The sequence below is a fragment of the Sorghum bicolor genome, chromosome 8 (genome assembly GCF_000003195.3).
Source record: "Sorghum bicolor cultivar BTx623 chromosome 8, Sorghum_bicolor_NCBIv3, whole genome shotgun sequence".
Lineage (NCBI taxonomy): Eukaryota > Viridiplantae > Streptophyta > Magnoliopsida > Poales > Poaceae > Sorghum > Sorghum bicolor.
Genome location: NC_012877.2, coordinates 16,075,293 through 16,093,139, shown reverse-complemented (window position 1 = coordinate 16,093,139; position 17,847 = coordinate 16,075,293). Strand labels below are relative to the sequence as shown.

The 17,847-nt window shown below is 38.2% G+C and overlaps 1 protein-coding gene and 1 long non-coding RNA gene across 2 annotated transcripts; one reads left to right on the top strand and one right to left on the bottom strand.

Annotated features, from left to right (window-relative positions):
* LOC8058194 (adenylate kinase 4) lies at nt 2,855–6,604 on the bottom strand. The gene is made up of 6 exons (XM_002442010.2): nt 6,390–6,604; nt 5,063–5,208; nt 4,852–4,971; nt 4,564–4,731; nt 3,907–3,996; nt 2,855–3,471 (listed from the first exon to the last, which is right to left on the bottom strand). Exons 1-6 carry the CDS (start codon nt 6,490–6,492, stop codon nt 3,373–3,375), a joined length of 726 nt encoding a protein of 241 aa, XP_002442055.1. The 5' UTR covers nt 6,493–6,604; the 3' UTR covers nt 2,855–3,372.
* On the top strand, nt 6,852–9,401 carry LOC110429788. Its single transcript, XR_002446940.1, has 2 exons — nt 6,852–7,098; nt 9,038–9,401. It is a non-coding gene; the product is annotated as an uncharacterized LOC110429788 (long non-coding RNA).

Below are 17,847 nucleotides of genomic sequence, written 5' to 3'. Positions count from 1 at the left end.
CTTATCTCACATATTCTTGTCTTGATTATGGGTGGGGAGAGGAAAGTTGGTGCGATCCATTGGATAGGGGGTTCTAGATGTGAGGGGCTGAAACTATAATTTGGGAGGACATGAAAAATGGGAGCTCAAGTAGGAGGTGGGTTGGAGTTGATTTTTTTATCAAGTCCCTAGATTCAGAATAGGGGCTTGTTTAGGAGGTGGGCTGGAGTTGCTCTAAACCAATTAATTTTAGACCGAAACAAGCGAATAGTTGGGCTCGACCAAAATCCAAAACGATGAGAAATTTTGCCTTTTTATTACTCCCTCCATCCTAATTTATAAGTCATTTCAAGAATCTTGGAGAGTCAAAGCATCTTAAGTTTGACCAACATTATAGAAAAAATAGAAAGGTTTATGACATCAAATAGATATTACTATAAAAATATAACTAATAAAGAACCTAATGATATTTAGATGGTACATAAATATTATTATGCTATCATATAAATTTAGTAAAACAAAAAATGCTTTGACTCTCTAAGATTATTGGAATGACTTATAATTTAGGATGGAGGGAGTATTAAAGAAGAAGAAGAAGGAACTACAGATTAGGACTTTGATTTTTCTTTTGCCTCAGATTGACATCTAACTAAATAAAGAAAGCGGAGCAAAATAAAAAATGTAATTCTTATCCTTGTATGTTTGACTATTAAGAGTTCTATTTAGAATACTCAGGATGTGAGGAATCTATCTATATTAGGACTTCTACTCCATGTTGGTTTGGATGCAAGTTATTCTAACTCGTATGAGCATGGGTTATATATATAAGTCCAGATAAAAGAAACTCTTTATCGTTCATTAGTTAGAGGAAGACAGACAAAAAAAATGGATGGACGAAAAATAAGAGCCTAAAATTTTGCCTCTTTATTATTAGGTATAGATATAGATATATATAATTAGATAATAGAGATATAGATATAGATTTGATAGTTTTTTTTTCTTCCGTTGCAACGCACGGGCATTTTTGCTAGTTGAAACCTAAATGGCACCGCCGCAAGTTTTGTGGACCGCTTGTTAATTTTACTCGTTACCTATGTCGTCTTTGCAATAGTTAGGAATTTCTCAAAGCATCACGGAATCAAAATGGCAAAGCACGAATTAAGTTACTCTATAATTACGACAAAAAAAATGCTCCAATTAAACATGTGAAGTAATTGAGGCTACTAGACAAAGCATGCGAGCAAAAGATTAAACTACGGCCTCCAAACGCTTTTTTGTAATTCCCTGTTTTAAATTTCAATAAATTTCAGTAAGGACACGTCCCTCCTGTTTCCTTAAAAAAATTAAGGCCTTGTTTAGTTCACCCAAAAACCAAAAACTTTTCAAGATTCTTTGTCACATCGAATCTTATGGCGCATGCATGGAGCACTAAATATAGACAAAAATAAAAACTAATTGCACACTTTACCTGTAAATTATAAGATGAATCTTTTGAGTCTAGTTACTCCATAATTGACAATGTTTGTCAAATAAAAACGAAAGTGTTACAGTTCTGAAAACCAAAAATTTTCGGAACTAAACAAGGCCTAAGCTACTGAGTTGCTACTGCTCTAGAGGACGAACAAAATAAATCAGCTGTACTCTGAACTGAGAAGACCAAACATGGGGGTGAACAGATCAAACAGTTAAATAGACTTGTAGTGATTAAACAATACCAATTTAGGGTAGCACGAAAGGTACATCACTCAAGATGAGAACACAACCGAGCTGTACTACTACTGCTGGGCCGTTTGGGAGACTGAAAATCGGTTCGGATTGATTCTAGCAACAAACGGTAGAATCCGTAATTCCGTACCAAACACACAAGAAACATTTTGACTTTTTTGAGCATGTTTCCTCCTTTGGAACTCGAAACGCCACACTTTGCTGCTGTGTACTAATAATTATAGTTTTTTAATTCTATTTTCTTAAGTCCACTCCAACACAAAAACACTGACACAATTAGTAGTTTCTTTCTTTCCAATTAAACCCCAGTTGCTGCTCCCGTTACACAGTGCTTATAAAAAAGCCCTCTAAACCCTCTCGGTAGCTAACACAAATGTGAGGGTTTAGCTTGTCACTGGAACCACCTAGCGCTAGAGCAATGGGAAGGCCACCATCACTCCTACACCGACCCTACTACATCAGCACCTACACCACGTATGCATGGGGTCCTCGCTGCTAAGGGCTAATGGCCTCCTATTGCTAATAAAGGTAGTACCCAAGAGATCTAATCTAAAATTAGGTTCTAATTAGACTATCTCCAATAACAACACCCAAAATACAGACCTATTTCACCGTTTGGGTAGCGCTACAGGTCAAATAATTCAATATCCATTAGATATCTTCTCCAACAACACACCCAAAAGAGAATCCTCTTTGCAAATAAATTTCCAGAAGATATGATACTCATATTTAGGTTGTGCCTCTCAAGCAATCCAAAATGAGTCTCTCTGCTGAAAGCTGATTTTGGGTCTCCTACCACCTATTTTAGATTTGGTGCCCATATAGGTTGCTTGTTGGACACAAGTCTTACAACTAGTGACCTTGTTTAAGTTGATTTATCTAACACAAAGTTGTATCAATCGGTATCAAAGCCATACCAGTTTCTGATAAGATTCTGAATAAGTTTAATTAAGCCCCGGTTTAAACTAGATTAAGACCCAAGTAGTTCTGATCCAATGTGATCTATCTTCTGATTGAATGATTAAGTGCTAACTGTTCATAATTACATTGTTTAGTTACTCTAGTTAGCCCTAATGTTAAGATGAGTAAAGTAATCGATTGTGCATATTTAGATTGCAAAATATCCACAACTACAGAATGACAACATCAATTGTGCAAAATTTCTATCAAGGAATTTCTCAAGTTGTACATCTACTCACAAAGTAATAAGTATGGGTACAGCTTAACTGCAATAGGTACACCAATTTGAATTAACATCACTACAGGTTCAGAATCATACAACTTGAAACGCTCATTTGACCTCGTAGCACACCAATACCTCCACCCAATTGAGCAAGGTGCTGAGCGAACAGAATACCTAGGTATCTTCCTGATTATCATAGTCAGTAACATAGCATTGATGTAAGAACTGGAACATGGTTTGCCACCGGAAATTCCTTTCCACAGATGAATTGCTGTAATCATCTCAGTTTTGTTACTGAAAACAACTTCCTTCATTCGAAACAGAGATTTATCCTGGCAGTTCAAGGCTGGGATAAAACAGTGCTCGAACAAAAAGGATACAGAAAATAAAAAACCCATGATGTTGGCCTAAGTATAAATTTGGAAGAAACCGAGACAAAGGGACTTTGGTAGATGTCATGCTTAGCCTGAAGAGTGGACACTTCATCACGAAAGTGCTTTCTGCACCTCAGCAGTCACTTCCTTTGGTGGTTTCTCTGCAGGCAGGTTCACCACTAAGCCTTTCTTGGAGTAATAGTCAATCACCTGGACAAGCCAATTATATTCAAATTAAGAATAATATGATCTAAAAAAACACATCACTAAGTACAGAGAATACACAAATTGACTCTCATGACATAAGTCAGAAACTCAGATTATGAATAAAAAGTGGAAAACACAGAAGACTTTGTGTTCACAAAAAAACATATAAGAATGGAGCATCAAAACTATAAAGGGCATTAAAAATGTGCATCCCACAGGGACCATCAAATTGTTGAATTTTATGCAACACTGAAATAATTGATGATATAAATATCTAAAGGGAGGGAAATCATCAACGAAGAAAGGTGAGATAAGCCAAATTTACTTTTAAACAATAGAACCACATTTTAGAACACACTAACATAACTTTAATATATACACACACACACGGTCCCAGACTTTTTTTCAGGAAAATAGTTCTGTTAAAGAATAACATACAGGTTCAGTTTGTCTGTGGAAGGCTTCAAGCCTTGACTTCAAGACCTCAGCTGTGTCATCTCTCCTTTGAATCAATGGCTCCCCAGTTACCTTTGTGAAAATGAAGAGCAAATAAACAGAGGACAATCACTAACTATATTGCCAGTTGTGGAAAAAAAGTTTAGTATGAGAAGAATTTAAAATCACAAGTGCTCGAATATATTCTGGATAAATTGATTTGAAGTTTCCATATTAATAGTTTAATACAAGAGAAGGAAGAAGTGTTTCAATAATGCAGCTTTTTTCTTGATGCAAAAAAGATAGCAATAACTGTAGAATTTATCAAAGTGCATTTTCCATGAGCATGGTTTTCCTCAAGGGAGAAACATGGTGCACCACTGCTTAGACTAACCAGTACATCATCCAAGCAGAAATAATAGCATCCACAAGCAGACTCGGACCATAACAGTATGTCAATATTCACTCAGCCATAATTGTCAAGATAGGATTACTCTAATTTATTATCTAACAGATTTGAAAAGTTATGCCACATGAAACTGATTGGAAAACTTGAACAACTTACACAGCAAAATACGGAATCGATCCACTAAGACTAGAAGAAAGTAAAAAAATACAAATAAGACCATGCAAACATAAAATAAGCAGTATTCAACTTACATCATCAACTCCCAGAACCTTTGGAGGTGCAAATTTTGTATGGTAAGTTCTACCACTGGCTGGGTGGATCCAACGACCAGTAATCCGTTCTTCTAATATAGCATCATCAATTGCAAAGTTCAAGACCTTGTCAACATTAGCGCCTTGCTTTGCCAACATCTCATCAAGCTATACAACATGTTCAAAAAAAAACAGCAAGGGGTAAATTATACTAAATCAAATAAAGAATCTATAACAATATAATATAGGAATGTTTCTTCATGCTGGTGCGTTGATGAAGTATATGACCTTCTGTGCTTGAGTGACAGTTCTAGGGAAGCCATCAAGAATGAAACCTTTCTGGCATGAGGGTTTCTTCATAGCTTCATCAATAATCCCCACAACCAAGTCATCTGAAACAAGCTCTCCCTAAAAGAGGAAGGCAGCATACAATGGAGTCACAAAGAACCTTTCTATGCTCGTTAGGATTTCACTATATATTTTGGTCTGCTAACAGTACCTTATCCATAGCTTCTTTTGCTTTGACACCTAGAGGTGTCTTGGCCGCCACAGCAGCCCTCAGCATATCACCAGTAGCTAAATGGCACAGGCAATATTCATCCTTAATAATGGGAGACTGAGTTCCCTTACCAGAGCCAGGCGGGCCTACAAGATTTCCAGAAAAGGTGTCAAATTCTCCAAATCAGGAGCGCTATATAATAGAAGTAAAAAATTTAAAATGCTGTGAATGACAAAACAAAAGATTATAGAAGTGTTGTGTTTATTGCTCACCACAAAAACACTATGACCTTATATCTTTTTGCTCGAACTATGACCTTATATCTCCCTATACAATATACCCTCTTCCATCATGACTACCAGTATCAGAACAATATATATCAAAGCAATAGCATGACAATAAACAAGGCCACATTTTTTAATGCAATGATACACAGATGTCCTGTGTATTCTACAAAAAACAAACAAGGGCACAATGAAAAGCAAGAAACCATGTAACAGAAAGCATAAGTTTCTATTTACTTGTCTTAAATGTCACAATGTAGTACTGTTTTGTTAATGCAGATTTTTTATGTAGCAATTATTAGCAACAAAAGCTAAAAACATAATTGCATAAGGGAGTTCACCTCAGTCTCAATATGGACGACAATACATACTCGATGGAACAAATGAAAAGTCAAATAAACAAAATAAAATCACATATAAGAGTATCATTTTTACTTGCGTGCACAATGGGGCACCCCTTTCTTTTTGTCTTGATGAAAAGGCTTCCACATCAGACCAAGCATTTTAAGGAGTAATCGCCTTTATTTAAATTCTCTGCTGTCCTCACAACCTGCTGAATTCAGTGCTGTAGGCGCATCTTGCGCGTGTAATTGCTACCCAAGCTGGTAACCAATCCGGATCTTTAAAAACGAAACATCGGGCCAAGCTGACTAAGATTATCTTACTTCTATTTTTTTATAATCCTTTTATAGAATTATAAATTTACGACAAAATCACCAAAAAACAAACAGCACAGACCTAATTGACTAGCGCATGATTAATTTCTCTTGCTATTCAACTAGTGAATCCTTCCAGCTGTTAGAAAATGTAGACAATCCACTCACTGCAAAACAAAGCCATATTTTTTCTTCGCCACAAATGCAGGACGAGAAATAGGGAATAACCAAGATTTCACTGGACAGGAGAAAACTTTCGGCGGATCCAGAGCGCCAAGGCGGCAAGCCGCGGTCTTTCCGTCCACGTGGCAAGAGGAACCGTGACAGGGATCCACCGAGCGCCGGGGGCGAAGAGGAAGAAGGGGGAAGGGGGAGGGTCTCCCGTACCGATGAGGATGAGGCGCTTGTCGGGCTTGGAGCTGCACTTCATGCGGCGGAGCAGCTCGTGCATCAGATCCAGTGACGGCACATCCTCCAGATTCGCCGCCATCTCCGCCGCCGCCGCCGCAACGGGAAGAGCTCCGAGGCTCGCAGGTGCAGTGCAGTGCTGCCAGTGCAGACTGCAGTTACGGCAGGTTTTTCTGGCTCACAGCTGGGGGCGGGTCGGGGGCTTTTTTGGGCTTTTTCTTCGTGTGTGCAGAGGTCCACGAACGGAATTCTCCGCTCGCTTTTTTTTTCACTTTTGTTTAGGCCTTGTTCAGGCCTAGTTCGCAACAAAAACTAAACGGAATTTCTAAATATCTTCTAGCAGTTTTTTTGTTTCTGTTATCTTCCACTTTTGTATGGTGGAGATGTTTGTTAAGATTCGTGCTCACTCGTTCCGCTTTGCTTTCTGTGTTGTGGGTCGTTTGTCTGTGTCTGCCTCGTTTCAATTTGGGACTGACTGTCGTTGTTCTCGGTGTTGACGGTGGGCGTGGCCTTGCCGGCGGTGATGACGGCTTTGTCCGTGGCGGCGGCCGCCGCCTGTTGCAGCTGCGCGGTCCTCCCTGCTCCGCACCCCTCGACGCCCTGCTCTCGCGCTCTCCCTCCCGGGCGTGTAGTCTGTCGCTGTGTCGTGCCGCGGTCACCCTCGTCGCCGCCCCTCGTCTACCCACAGGTGAGTCTTCTTCTCTCCCTCCCTCCCGGTCTAGCACATGTGTCTCCCCAAACTGCAGAGGTTGTTGTGGGTCTCGATTGCGCGACACCAACGGCTCTCTAGAGGCAAGCGAAAGGAGGCGAGCACGAATCGGATTGTTTAGGCTCCACTGTCAAGGATGCCGCATAGGAATCCTAGAGGCGAGTGGTGGAACCAGCGGTAGAAGCAGGGGCTCACAAGCAGGTTCCTATCACCACCAGAGTTATTCTGAGGATCCCGAGATCCCCTTCTCTCTAACGCCATTACAGGTCTGGATGAAGTCCGGCAGATGACGCTGCTGCTGTCCTTGGGATTTTTTACTTTAGTCGATTCTGTTGTATTTTAGGTGGAAATTGGGGTTTGTCTTTTGTGATTTTGTTCGTTGCTATCTTATATTGTTTGTATTTGTTTGAAATAAATATATTGTTTGTATTCATTTTCATTTTTTGGTGATCGTTTATTTTATTTGATTAAGATTTGATCCTACCTGTGCATTTGCTTATTCTGTTAAGGTTGATTGGATTTTACACATATAGTTAAATCTGTAGAAAAAATTCTTGATTGTATTCCTATATATATGTTTAGGCCAGCGAAATGGATTTGCTTGTGTGTGCAACAATCCCCTGAAGCTAGCCTGTGCATGACAACTAGCAACCTCTAGGGGTCTTATAGGTGCCAATGTGCTATGATGGTATTTTAGAGAGTTATACGAGGATAATATAAGAGGCACTAGCTAAGAGTCCTACTGTCGAACATTGCTGAGAATAGGACATTGTTTTAATCCATGCCCTGGTGATTTCTTTTGATCTTTTTTGATAATGCATTTTGTGCTTCAGGCAATAAAAATTTATTCCAAGAAGATAGCACTACCTTCTTGTCACCTTTGTGTTTTTTTGTCATCTCACTATGCCAAGTTTGTTTGGCCAAAACTAAAACACTAGTCATATGTGGTAATAAATTAAATAAAATTAGTTTACTAGGCACTATTTTATCTAGTCTCCTTGTGAAAATGGTGGTTCAGCGTGTTAAGTATTTGGCTGACTGATCTGAGTGTAGTTTTTCATTCCCCGTGCAATGTTACTTTTCATGGTATAGCAATCTACCATGTTCAGTTAAGAATTCTTTGCATAGTCATGTTGTGCTTGTTTTTTAGTGATTTTATTTCATTCTATTATTTTCATTTTACTTTCCATTCAAATTCAGTTATAGTTTCCATTCAAACACTAGTCATATGTTCTTTAATGAGAGTTTTGCCTCAGCTTTTAAGAAAGCAAGTGATATTTACTTTTGGATTTTTGGTTAAATACTCTAGGTTCCTGCATACTAGTTGGAAAATTCCCCAAATAACAAGCAATCTTGTTTAGTGTTGAAGTATATGGAAGTAGAATTTCAAAGAAATTAAGAGTGAAAGAGTATATGTTATTTCTCGTATCCTAACTTGGGTGAGTCAAATATTTACTGGCTGATCTGCATGTAGTTTCATTTCCTGTGCTATGCTTGTCTAGGTGGTTTTTTTTGTTAAAGTTTTGGCATGTATGAGCTTCAAGTATAGCTTTTAATCAAAGTTGCCTTGTGTTTTTTCTTTAAATATTTAATTTATTATTTGGAATTGTGTTTTAGATTTCTGTTTATGTTAGTTTATAGTTTGAGGTTCAGTTATTCAATTATGCCTTGAATGTTTGGTGATTCAGATTTAGATTCAGTTTTTATTAGTTTAAAGGTTGAGTTTGAGTGTTTCAGTTATCACTTTCAAGGCTCAATGTTTATTTCAGTCTTATCGTTTTTAGTATGTTGGCATGTTTTCCTCTAATGCTCAATGGAGCAGCAACCTGATAGTAGACACTGCCCAGCTGCATGTTCTTTTCATCAATTTTTATAAGGAGAATGGGCTGCAGCTCACTTTGATTTTTGTTCTATGCAGGTAAAGCAGGTTAGTAGCACATAAATCTTGTGGTATGTGCATATCCCTTTCATGATGTAGAGAAGCAATTTCAACTTATCTGATACATGTTTAGTGATTCAAGTACAATTTTTAGTGATTCAAGTACAATTTTCAGTTCGGTTCAGCATGTGTCTTGGGTCTTATGTGCTAGATCTGTTTTAAGCTAAGCGTGGGAGTTTGAGTTCAGGTCTGGATTCCTATCGCTACTGGTCTCTCTTTCTCCCTCTTTACGGACCTTCTCAGATAAGGAGATGAGCTGTTCGATGACACACTATTTATCCTGTCACCCATAACTTATTATGTGGATTGTCAAATCTCACTTACTGGATCATTTTCAAACTCAGATAATGACATGCCAGTATAGTTGTACAAAAGTTGCAAAGTTCAGTGGCCTGGTATTCACATTTGAGGTTTTGGAGTCAAGCACCATAGTATGACAGATTGACAGACCTGATGACTTTACAGAACTTATATACCAACAATAGACAAATTGTTGTTTTAAGTTCAATGTTCGCTTAATCTTAGGACCTGTGCAACAACTCAATAGTACTATTTTGGTTGCCCTTTTCTCACAAAAGACTACCTGACCTTCAAATTTTTTGCTGCCTTTCAAATTTTGATTCTTAAATGCCGGCAGCAGACTGTTTTTTACCAAAGATTATGAGTTTCTATTGTTCTTATTTGACTGTTATGATGTAGTCACTTGAATGCACAAATGCGTTAGCACTCTTTAATTTTAGGGTGCTAAGAGAACCTGCTACAAAGCGAACGGGTCTGGTAAAATTACGAATAGGCAGCTGGATATGTGTTGTCTTGCGTTTTCTTTTTATTATTTCTGGAAGATTATAGCCGTAGAAATCTTCTAGATCTTCGAGTTCTATATTTTCATGTGACCTACATACGTTGCTTTTTCTTTTCTTTTTTTGTTTGTCTTATTTGACGTGTCAACCACTGATTTGTTGAAAATGTGGAAGACAACAAACAGTATAATCTTCCATGAGATGTGTAGTCAGTCCCAAAACTAAAAATCAAAAACTTTTAAATTTGGAGGATTTGCAAAAAAATTTGGAACTAAACAACACTTAAGGCCTGGTTTTTCCTCTCAAAAAGTTTACATTTCATCTCATTGAATATTTAGACACATACTTTCTCTGTTCTATAATACTGTGCGTTCTATGAATTTTAAGATAACTTATAACAGAACTTATTGGCAGATAAAAAATTGGCAGACTGAAATTTTCACAACTATATGTTAGGAATTGAGATAGATATAGGCCTGGTTCAGTTCCTAAAATTTTAGGTTTTTGGACACTATAGCAATTTCGTTTTTATTTGATAAATATTATCCAATCATGGACTAACTAAGTTCAAAAGATTCATCTCGCGATTTACAGGCAAACTGTGTAATTAGTTTTTATTTTCATCTTATATTTAATGCTCCATGCATGTGCCGTAAGATTCGATGTAATGGGGAATTGAAATGCTTTTGAATTATTAGTCCACCACAAAAATTTCACCATAAAATTTTACAGATAAAAATTTCACCATAATATAAGATTCGATGCATCTTATATTAGTTTTTGTTATACATGATCCGATGAGTATGAAATATTTACTATAGTTCAAGCATAGAATAGTTAGTCCACCATAAAAATTTCACCACAATTGGACCACACAAGCTGCAGCTATGAATTATTTCAATTAATTACAGATAAAATTTGATTTTTCTAACTAATTTAAATCTACAGAAAAAATTTGGATTAAAGTATATCATATTATATATTTATTACGTAGATCTACTCATGCGGAGTCCAACAAAATTAGGTTTTCTATTTTATGATTTTTCTGTGATTTACTATGATTTTTTAAAGATTATAATGAAAACAAATAGGGAAAAAGAAAAAGTAAAAACCATGGTACTGTAGCAAAACCGCCATCAAAAACCGTCCAGATGGTGATTTGAACGGTTTTGGATAGTACAGAGGGTAAATTAGACTGTTTCATAGTTCGGGAAGTAAAGTAGACACCACTCTTTAGTTCAGGGAGTGATGTAGTGGACCCTACTAATTAGCAGCAGCCTAGCCTATAAATAGTATTGAGCGCACTCCACCGTGGACATCGGCCGGTGTTTCCTCTCCGGTGAGTCATAAAGGCATCAGCTAATAGTAAGAGCACTCTCAATACAGAAACCATCGTGATTTCTATAGATATTAATTGCAGTGTCACCTAAGCATTTTGCTGATGTGGCAAGAGAGTTATTGAAGAGAGAGAGCAAAAATCATAGAAACTGGGTCTAAGTTAGAAACCATGTCTACACAAAATCTAAGATATAAAGTGATATGATTAGCTAAGAATGGAGATAGAATGAATATGATTGGATAAAAAATATTCTATAGAAATTATCTAATAGGACCATAGTTTCTATATATAGTGTCTATAAAAATTAATACTAAATTACATGTAGTTTCTAGTATTAGGAGTGCTCTAAATAGTCCTTTTTAAGATGGCATGGATGGCCGTGAATGAGTGACGTGAAACTGTTGCTTTAAAAAGCAGTATTGTCATAATTGCATTGATTTAGCGACGCATGATCATCGCTTTTGACGATTAATTGGGCCTGAGGTACAGCGTACAATGCTCTTTGCTGACACATGCGGCAGCCTGCGACATGCATGCATGCTGCACTAATCATCCAGGCATTTTGAATGTAGTTTTTTGTTTATTACAATTACTAGCATTTGCTTGGATAAATATTTTTGCATGTGCCTGTGCACAGTAAAGTAAATAATTCCCGTATGACATGTGAGCCGTAAATAATTCGAGACACGCAAAATTCAAATGAGATATAATAATAATAATAATAATAATAATAATAATAATAATAATAATAATAATAATAATAATAATAATAATAATAATCATAATAATCATAATAATAATAATAATAATAATAATAATAATAATAATAATAATAATAATAATAATAATAATTAATTATTATTATTATTGTTATTATTATTATTATCAATTTGTTAAACAAATAATTCTCGCCTGACATGTAGCCGTAAATTTACCTGTGCTGAAGACCGTCCTATCTAGACTATTCTTTTATTACGGACAGTATCACATTGTTAAACAAATAATTATCTTTTCAGTGAGCAGTTAAATTTCGCTGTTCTAATCAACGGCATGCGCGATTGATGTTTAGACTTTTTTGGTTACTATACTATAATTTTGTTAAGCAAATAATTACCTTATGGTATGTGAACGGTTAAATTTCCCTGTGCTAATCACCGAAGTGTCTAGTTACCGGACAGGCTAATTTTTATTAACAAAATTATAATTTTGTTAAGTAAATAATTATCTCTTGGACTGTGATCAGTAAGTTTCTATGTATTAATGACCGGTGTGTTCGATCATAGGGCAGGCTATTTTTTATTACTAATAGTATCAAATTATAAATCAAATATTTCTCTTCTAGCATGTAAGCTACAAATTTTCCTATGCTAAAGACCAGTGTGTCAGGTTTTTTTGTTACTAATAGTATAATTTTGTTAAGCAAATAATTACCTCCTATATGTGAGCATATAAATTTTCTTGTGCTAATCACTGGTATGCCCGGTTGATTTTCAGATTATTTTCTATTACTAGTAATATAATTTTGTTAAGCAAATAATTACCTCCTAGTATGCGAGCCGATAAACTTCCTTTTGCTAATCACAGGCATGCCCGTTTGGCGTATAGGCTAATTTTTATTATTAATAGTATCAAATTATTAAGCAAATAATTTTCTCCTAGCATGTAAGCCATGAAATTTGCCTGTACTAAAGTCCGACATGATGGGTCGATGTTCAGAATATTCTTTTATTACTAATAGTATATATTTTAAAACAAATAATTATCTCATGGACTGTGAGCAGTAATTTTTTCGGTGCTAATGGCAGTGTGTCTAGGTCGTAGGGCAGGCTATTTTTTACTACTAATAATATCATTTCTTCTATTAATCAACGGCGTGCTGAGTCAATTTTCAGACTATTTTTTATACTAATATCATAATTTTGTTAATCAAATAATTACCTCCTAGCATGTGAGTGGTGAAATTTTTCTGTGCTAATCACCAATTAGAATATTTGTTATTTCCCTGTGCCCAATACAAGACGGGTTGTTCCCTCTCCTGCCAGAATATTTTTTTATTACTAATAGTATAAATTTATTAAGTAAATAATTCCATCCTACGTCTGGTCTCTAGTCATACTATTTTTTTTAGGGACAATTGGCTACCGGACATGCAAAGTGGCGCGCATTTGCTGGAAGACACTTTTTCATGTAACACTCACCACCAAAACAGTTGCCATTTGTAAACCATAAGGCCAATGGCTATGAAATTTTAACAGCAACAAGATATGATAGTTATCTACAAATCATCTAATACTCACTTCCATAGAAAATCTCATTAAGGACATGAAATCTTGTCCAGCAGCAACCTTAACAGCCATGATTTGCTGGTGGACATGATTTCGTGTCCTTAACGAGATTTTCTATGGAAGTGAGTATTAGATGATTTGTAGATAACTATCGTATCTTGTTGTTGTTAAAATTTCATAGCCGTTGGCCTTATGGTTTACAAATGGCAATTGTTTTGGTGGTGAGTGTTAAATGAAAAAGTGTCTTCCATCAATGGTCACCACTTTGCATGTCCGGTAGCCAATTTTTCCTTTTTTTTTATTAATTGTATCATTTTACTGTTTGTTTACTATATATATACACCGGTGCATTAAGTAAATAATTCTGTCTGACCTATAATTAGTAAATTTTATTTGTGATAATCAATGGATTGTCCAGTCTCTGGTCAAAATATTTTTTATTGCTAATAAGTATAAATTTGTTAAGTAAATAACTCTACCCTGACACGTGAGCAGTAAATTTGTATGTGATAATTAGCTAGATGTTCGGTCTCACGTGATATTTTTAGTCCTATCTTTTTTAGTAAATAATTATATCATGGCCTGTGAGCAGTTAATATGCCTATGCTAATCACGGATGCGATCGGTCACCGGTCAAATAATTTTTTATTACCAATACTATCACTTTTCTATGTAAATAATTCTATGCCCCTTTAGTTCTATCACTTGTCACGACGATCTTTACCAGTACTGTCAATTTTCTATGTGACAATTTTTTATTACCAATACTATCAAATTTTTATTTTGTCCTAAGCTTGAGTGATAAATTTGTGAGTGATAATAATGAACGGGGCATCTTATCTCTGGTCACAGTTAATTTTTTTATTAATGATAGTATCTTTTGCTATGTAAATAATTTTGTCCTGACATGTAATGCCTGTGTTAATCTATGGAGCATTCGATCTCCGGTCAGACTACTTTTTTTTATTACTAATTGTACTATTTTTCAGGGGTACTTTTTATTACTGATATTACGAGCTGAGCATGTATTACGTGAAATAATTCCCTCCGAGGATGTAAATAATTCCTTCATGAGATTTGAGTAGTTAAATACGCATGTGCTAATCACCAGCAAGTCCGGATTGCCGGTCAAGCAATTATTTACTTCTACTATTAGTCTATTATCGTAGGATCTCTGGACGTACAGGAAGTGGCCTAGAGAAGGGGTGAATAAGCCTGTTCAAACTTTTTTAGCAAAGTTTATCAGTCACACAGGCAAGGGCGGCAGTGAGGCCCTCCCAGGGCGGCACTGCCGGCCTCTTATAGAAAAACAGACAGAAGCTTAACTGAATTGATTCAAAGTTTACCCAGAGAAATTTAGAACGACTAAATTTCCAAGCTTCCTGCAAGATAGTAGAGCACGAGTATGTAGCTAGAATCCGCTGGAGCCTCTCCACCAAGTAGATCGGCCTCAAACCCTAATACAATCTCATACACAAGTGAAAGCACACAAGACACACGATTTTTACCGTGGTTCAGCTGTTGCCACAACAAGGCTTGGCCTACTCCACGTTGTTGAGGCGCCCACACTAGGACCGGCTTAGCCACACAGGTTTACCTTCTCCTCGTTCTCAAAGCAAGGATTTTACCCCTTACAAAGAGTGAAGAATGTATTAGCTGCAAGGGTAACCTTACAAACCTTCCCTTGGCTGCCACACACGTTGGCAAGCTCTAGGGCGACGGCTAGCCGGCTAGGAGCAAGCTCCAAGAGTAACAAACTCAAAGCTGCCGGTCAAACGTGAACCAAAAGCTCTTTTTGACGTTGGGAATCAATGGATCTGCTCTCCAATCGAAGTTTGCTGCCTTTTCCCTCAAGTTTTGATGGTTGGAATCAAGGATTGGCTTGGGGGCTTGAGGAGCAACAAAGGAGAGAGAGAGAGGTGAGTTCTGGTATGTTTGCAACGGTTGGAAGCGAGGAAGACGAGGAGGTGACCGTTTGAATCGGTCGGAATGGGTATTTATACCCAGCTCCCCAACTGTCACAGGGTAGGGCGGCAGTGCCGCCCTTGCCTGAACCAGCCTGAAAACACCAAAGTGTAGAGTAAAAGATATGCTGGCTAGGCTTGGGTCTGAGGATGTTGATGAGCTTTTGAGCCTTTGCTTCACAATTTGATCAACAAACTTGGAGTCCCTCTTTATAGTACGGCTTTTCCTATACTCAAAAACAAACCAAAAAAGAATTAAACCTCCTTTGGAGCTAGGAAAACCATCCTTTAGAATTGGGGGATCCTCCATGGTATTCAACAACCTCTTTGCTATATTCCCTGCTTGTAATCTCAGCAAATCTCATTAGTTCCCTAATTCGGTGGTCTTCAACGCCAAAACCCACAATAGGCTTGATTGCACTTACAATCTCCCCCTTTTTGGTGATTGATGACAACCAAATTAGAGCTTACAAAAGATAATAATCATAACTGAGATTTAAATGGTCATGGGCATAGGAGCTCCCCCTAAATGTATGATTGGAGTTTTGAATACTCAAACTTGACATGAAATTCAAGCTTCGTACATTTAGCAAGTGATGGGGGACCTCCCACTATGTCCATGACCTCTGTGGGGTGCAACAAACTGTGTCACAAAATAATTGTGTATGCATATGACAGTTTATACAAGCAGGACAGCATGCTGCTGTAGTAGAGGGCCTCACTGCCGCCCTTGCTACACCAGCAAGCTGACAGAAAATTTCAAAAAGCAATGCACCACACAAACAGGTTAACCAACAGAATTTAAACTAATAATTAAGCCTGACAAGCAGTTCACAAGTACATGTTCACATCCGAAGCAAATAGAGACAAGTAAGTAGCATTATTACAACTTAAAAATAGTTTTGAAGAAGCACTCATGCTCACAAACTAACAACTAACAGCGACTCTCATCGGATCTGAACACATCTTCTTTGCAGCTGCAGCAACGAAGTCCAGTCGAAAAGAATTGACCCCTCTAATTTCTCTAATTTTCTCCCCCTTTGGCATCAAGTACCAAAAAGAGAAAATAAGAGAGAAAGAAGAGAGAGCAACTCACTCATCATCGTCATCATCGTCACTGGAAACCACAGCACGACCAGCCCTATGAGTAGTAGCTGTGAAGCGAGATGCACGCGTGGAACGTCGAGGAGCAGCCGCTGAAGTGCTGGCCCGCCGCTGTCTAGTCTCATCCCTGAACTGCCGATAGACACTGCCTAGTGTCTCCTGAAGATCTGGATCATCATCATACCCCTGGTGCTCCTCATAGCTGCCATGTTCTTTATCAGACTCCGTGTCAGATAGGTGAGGAAGGTCTGGAAACTGAGGAGGTGGAGCAACAGGTGGAAGAGGAGGTAGACCCTGAACCTCTCTAGCTGCATTTATTGCATGCCTGCTCTCCATCATGTCATCATACTGATTTTGTGCCATGTAAGAGCAAGTGTCAAAAATAGCCTTCACCCATTCTGCCAACTTCTAAAAGCTCTTCTTCTTCCTTCCACCTCTCCTCTGTGGCACATTGTGGCCTCCCTCACTATGGTATGAGCTCTCTACTGTAGGAGGTGGGGCTGTTTTACCACCTTTAGTCTTCTTGATGTTATACACAGTTGTCGGTGTTTTCCCCACGGGGGGTCACACCAACGAGTAAATTTGTATGCGTGCTCCCTTTCCAAGATGGTGATGCAAGAAGACACTAAGATTTATCCTGGTTCGGGCAAGAGAAGGCCCTACGTCCAGCGGGGGAGGGAAGTTTGTATTATCTTGCACCTAAGTGCTTGTACAAGGGTGAATACAAGCGTAGTATGAGTGGGATGGAGTATGAGAGTTCTACTGTGTATGGGTGAAGTGTTGCGTGGTCGCTATCTATTCCCGGGTCCTTCCTTTTATAGCACCAAGGAGAGACCTAGGGTACATGCATAGGTGTCAGAGTAGGGGTCGATAGAGGCATGGCGCGCTGACCTACTCGAGGCCTCCGTACTGGCGTGGTCTCGAGCCGTCCTGTCTCGGTAGCTTGATGATGATTACGCGTGCCCCTGTATTTTGCTCTGCACGCCGTCTTGGGCTGGTTCACCGGTCGCGCGCCTGTACGATATGGCGGCAGATCCGGCGGAGTGGTCGCGATGTTGTCAGTCGACGCCCAACTCGTCCCCAGGAAGGAACCATGTCTGGTCGAGGGTCAGGCGCCGTGCAACACCCTGATATCCGGAGCGCTGACCTTGGTTGTCTCGAGGGGGCCCTGATTAGACGTTCCATCCCTGCTTCCCGCATCCTGACAGGCTCTGGGTCGTTTGGTGGGGAAGGCTGCAAAAAGAACGACGGGACGGGTGCTTGTTCCGTATCACGCTTCCCGTGACCAGCGTGTTAG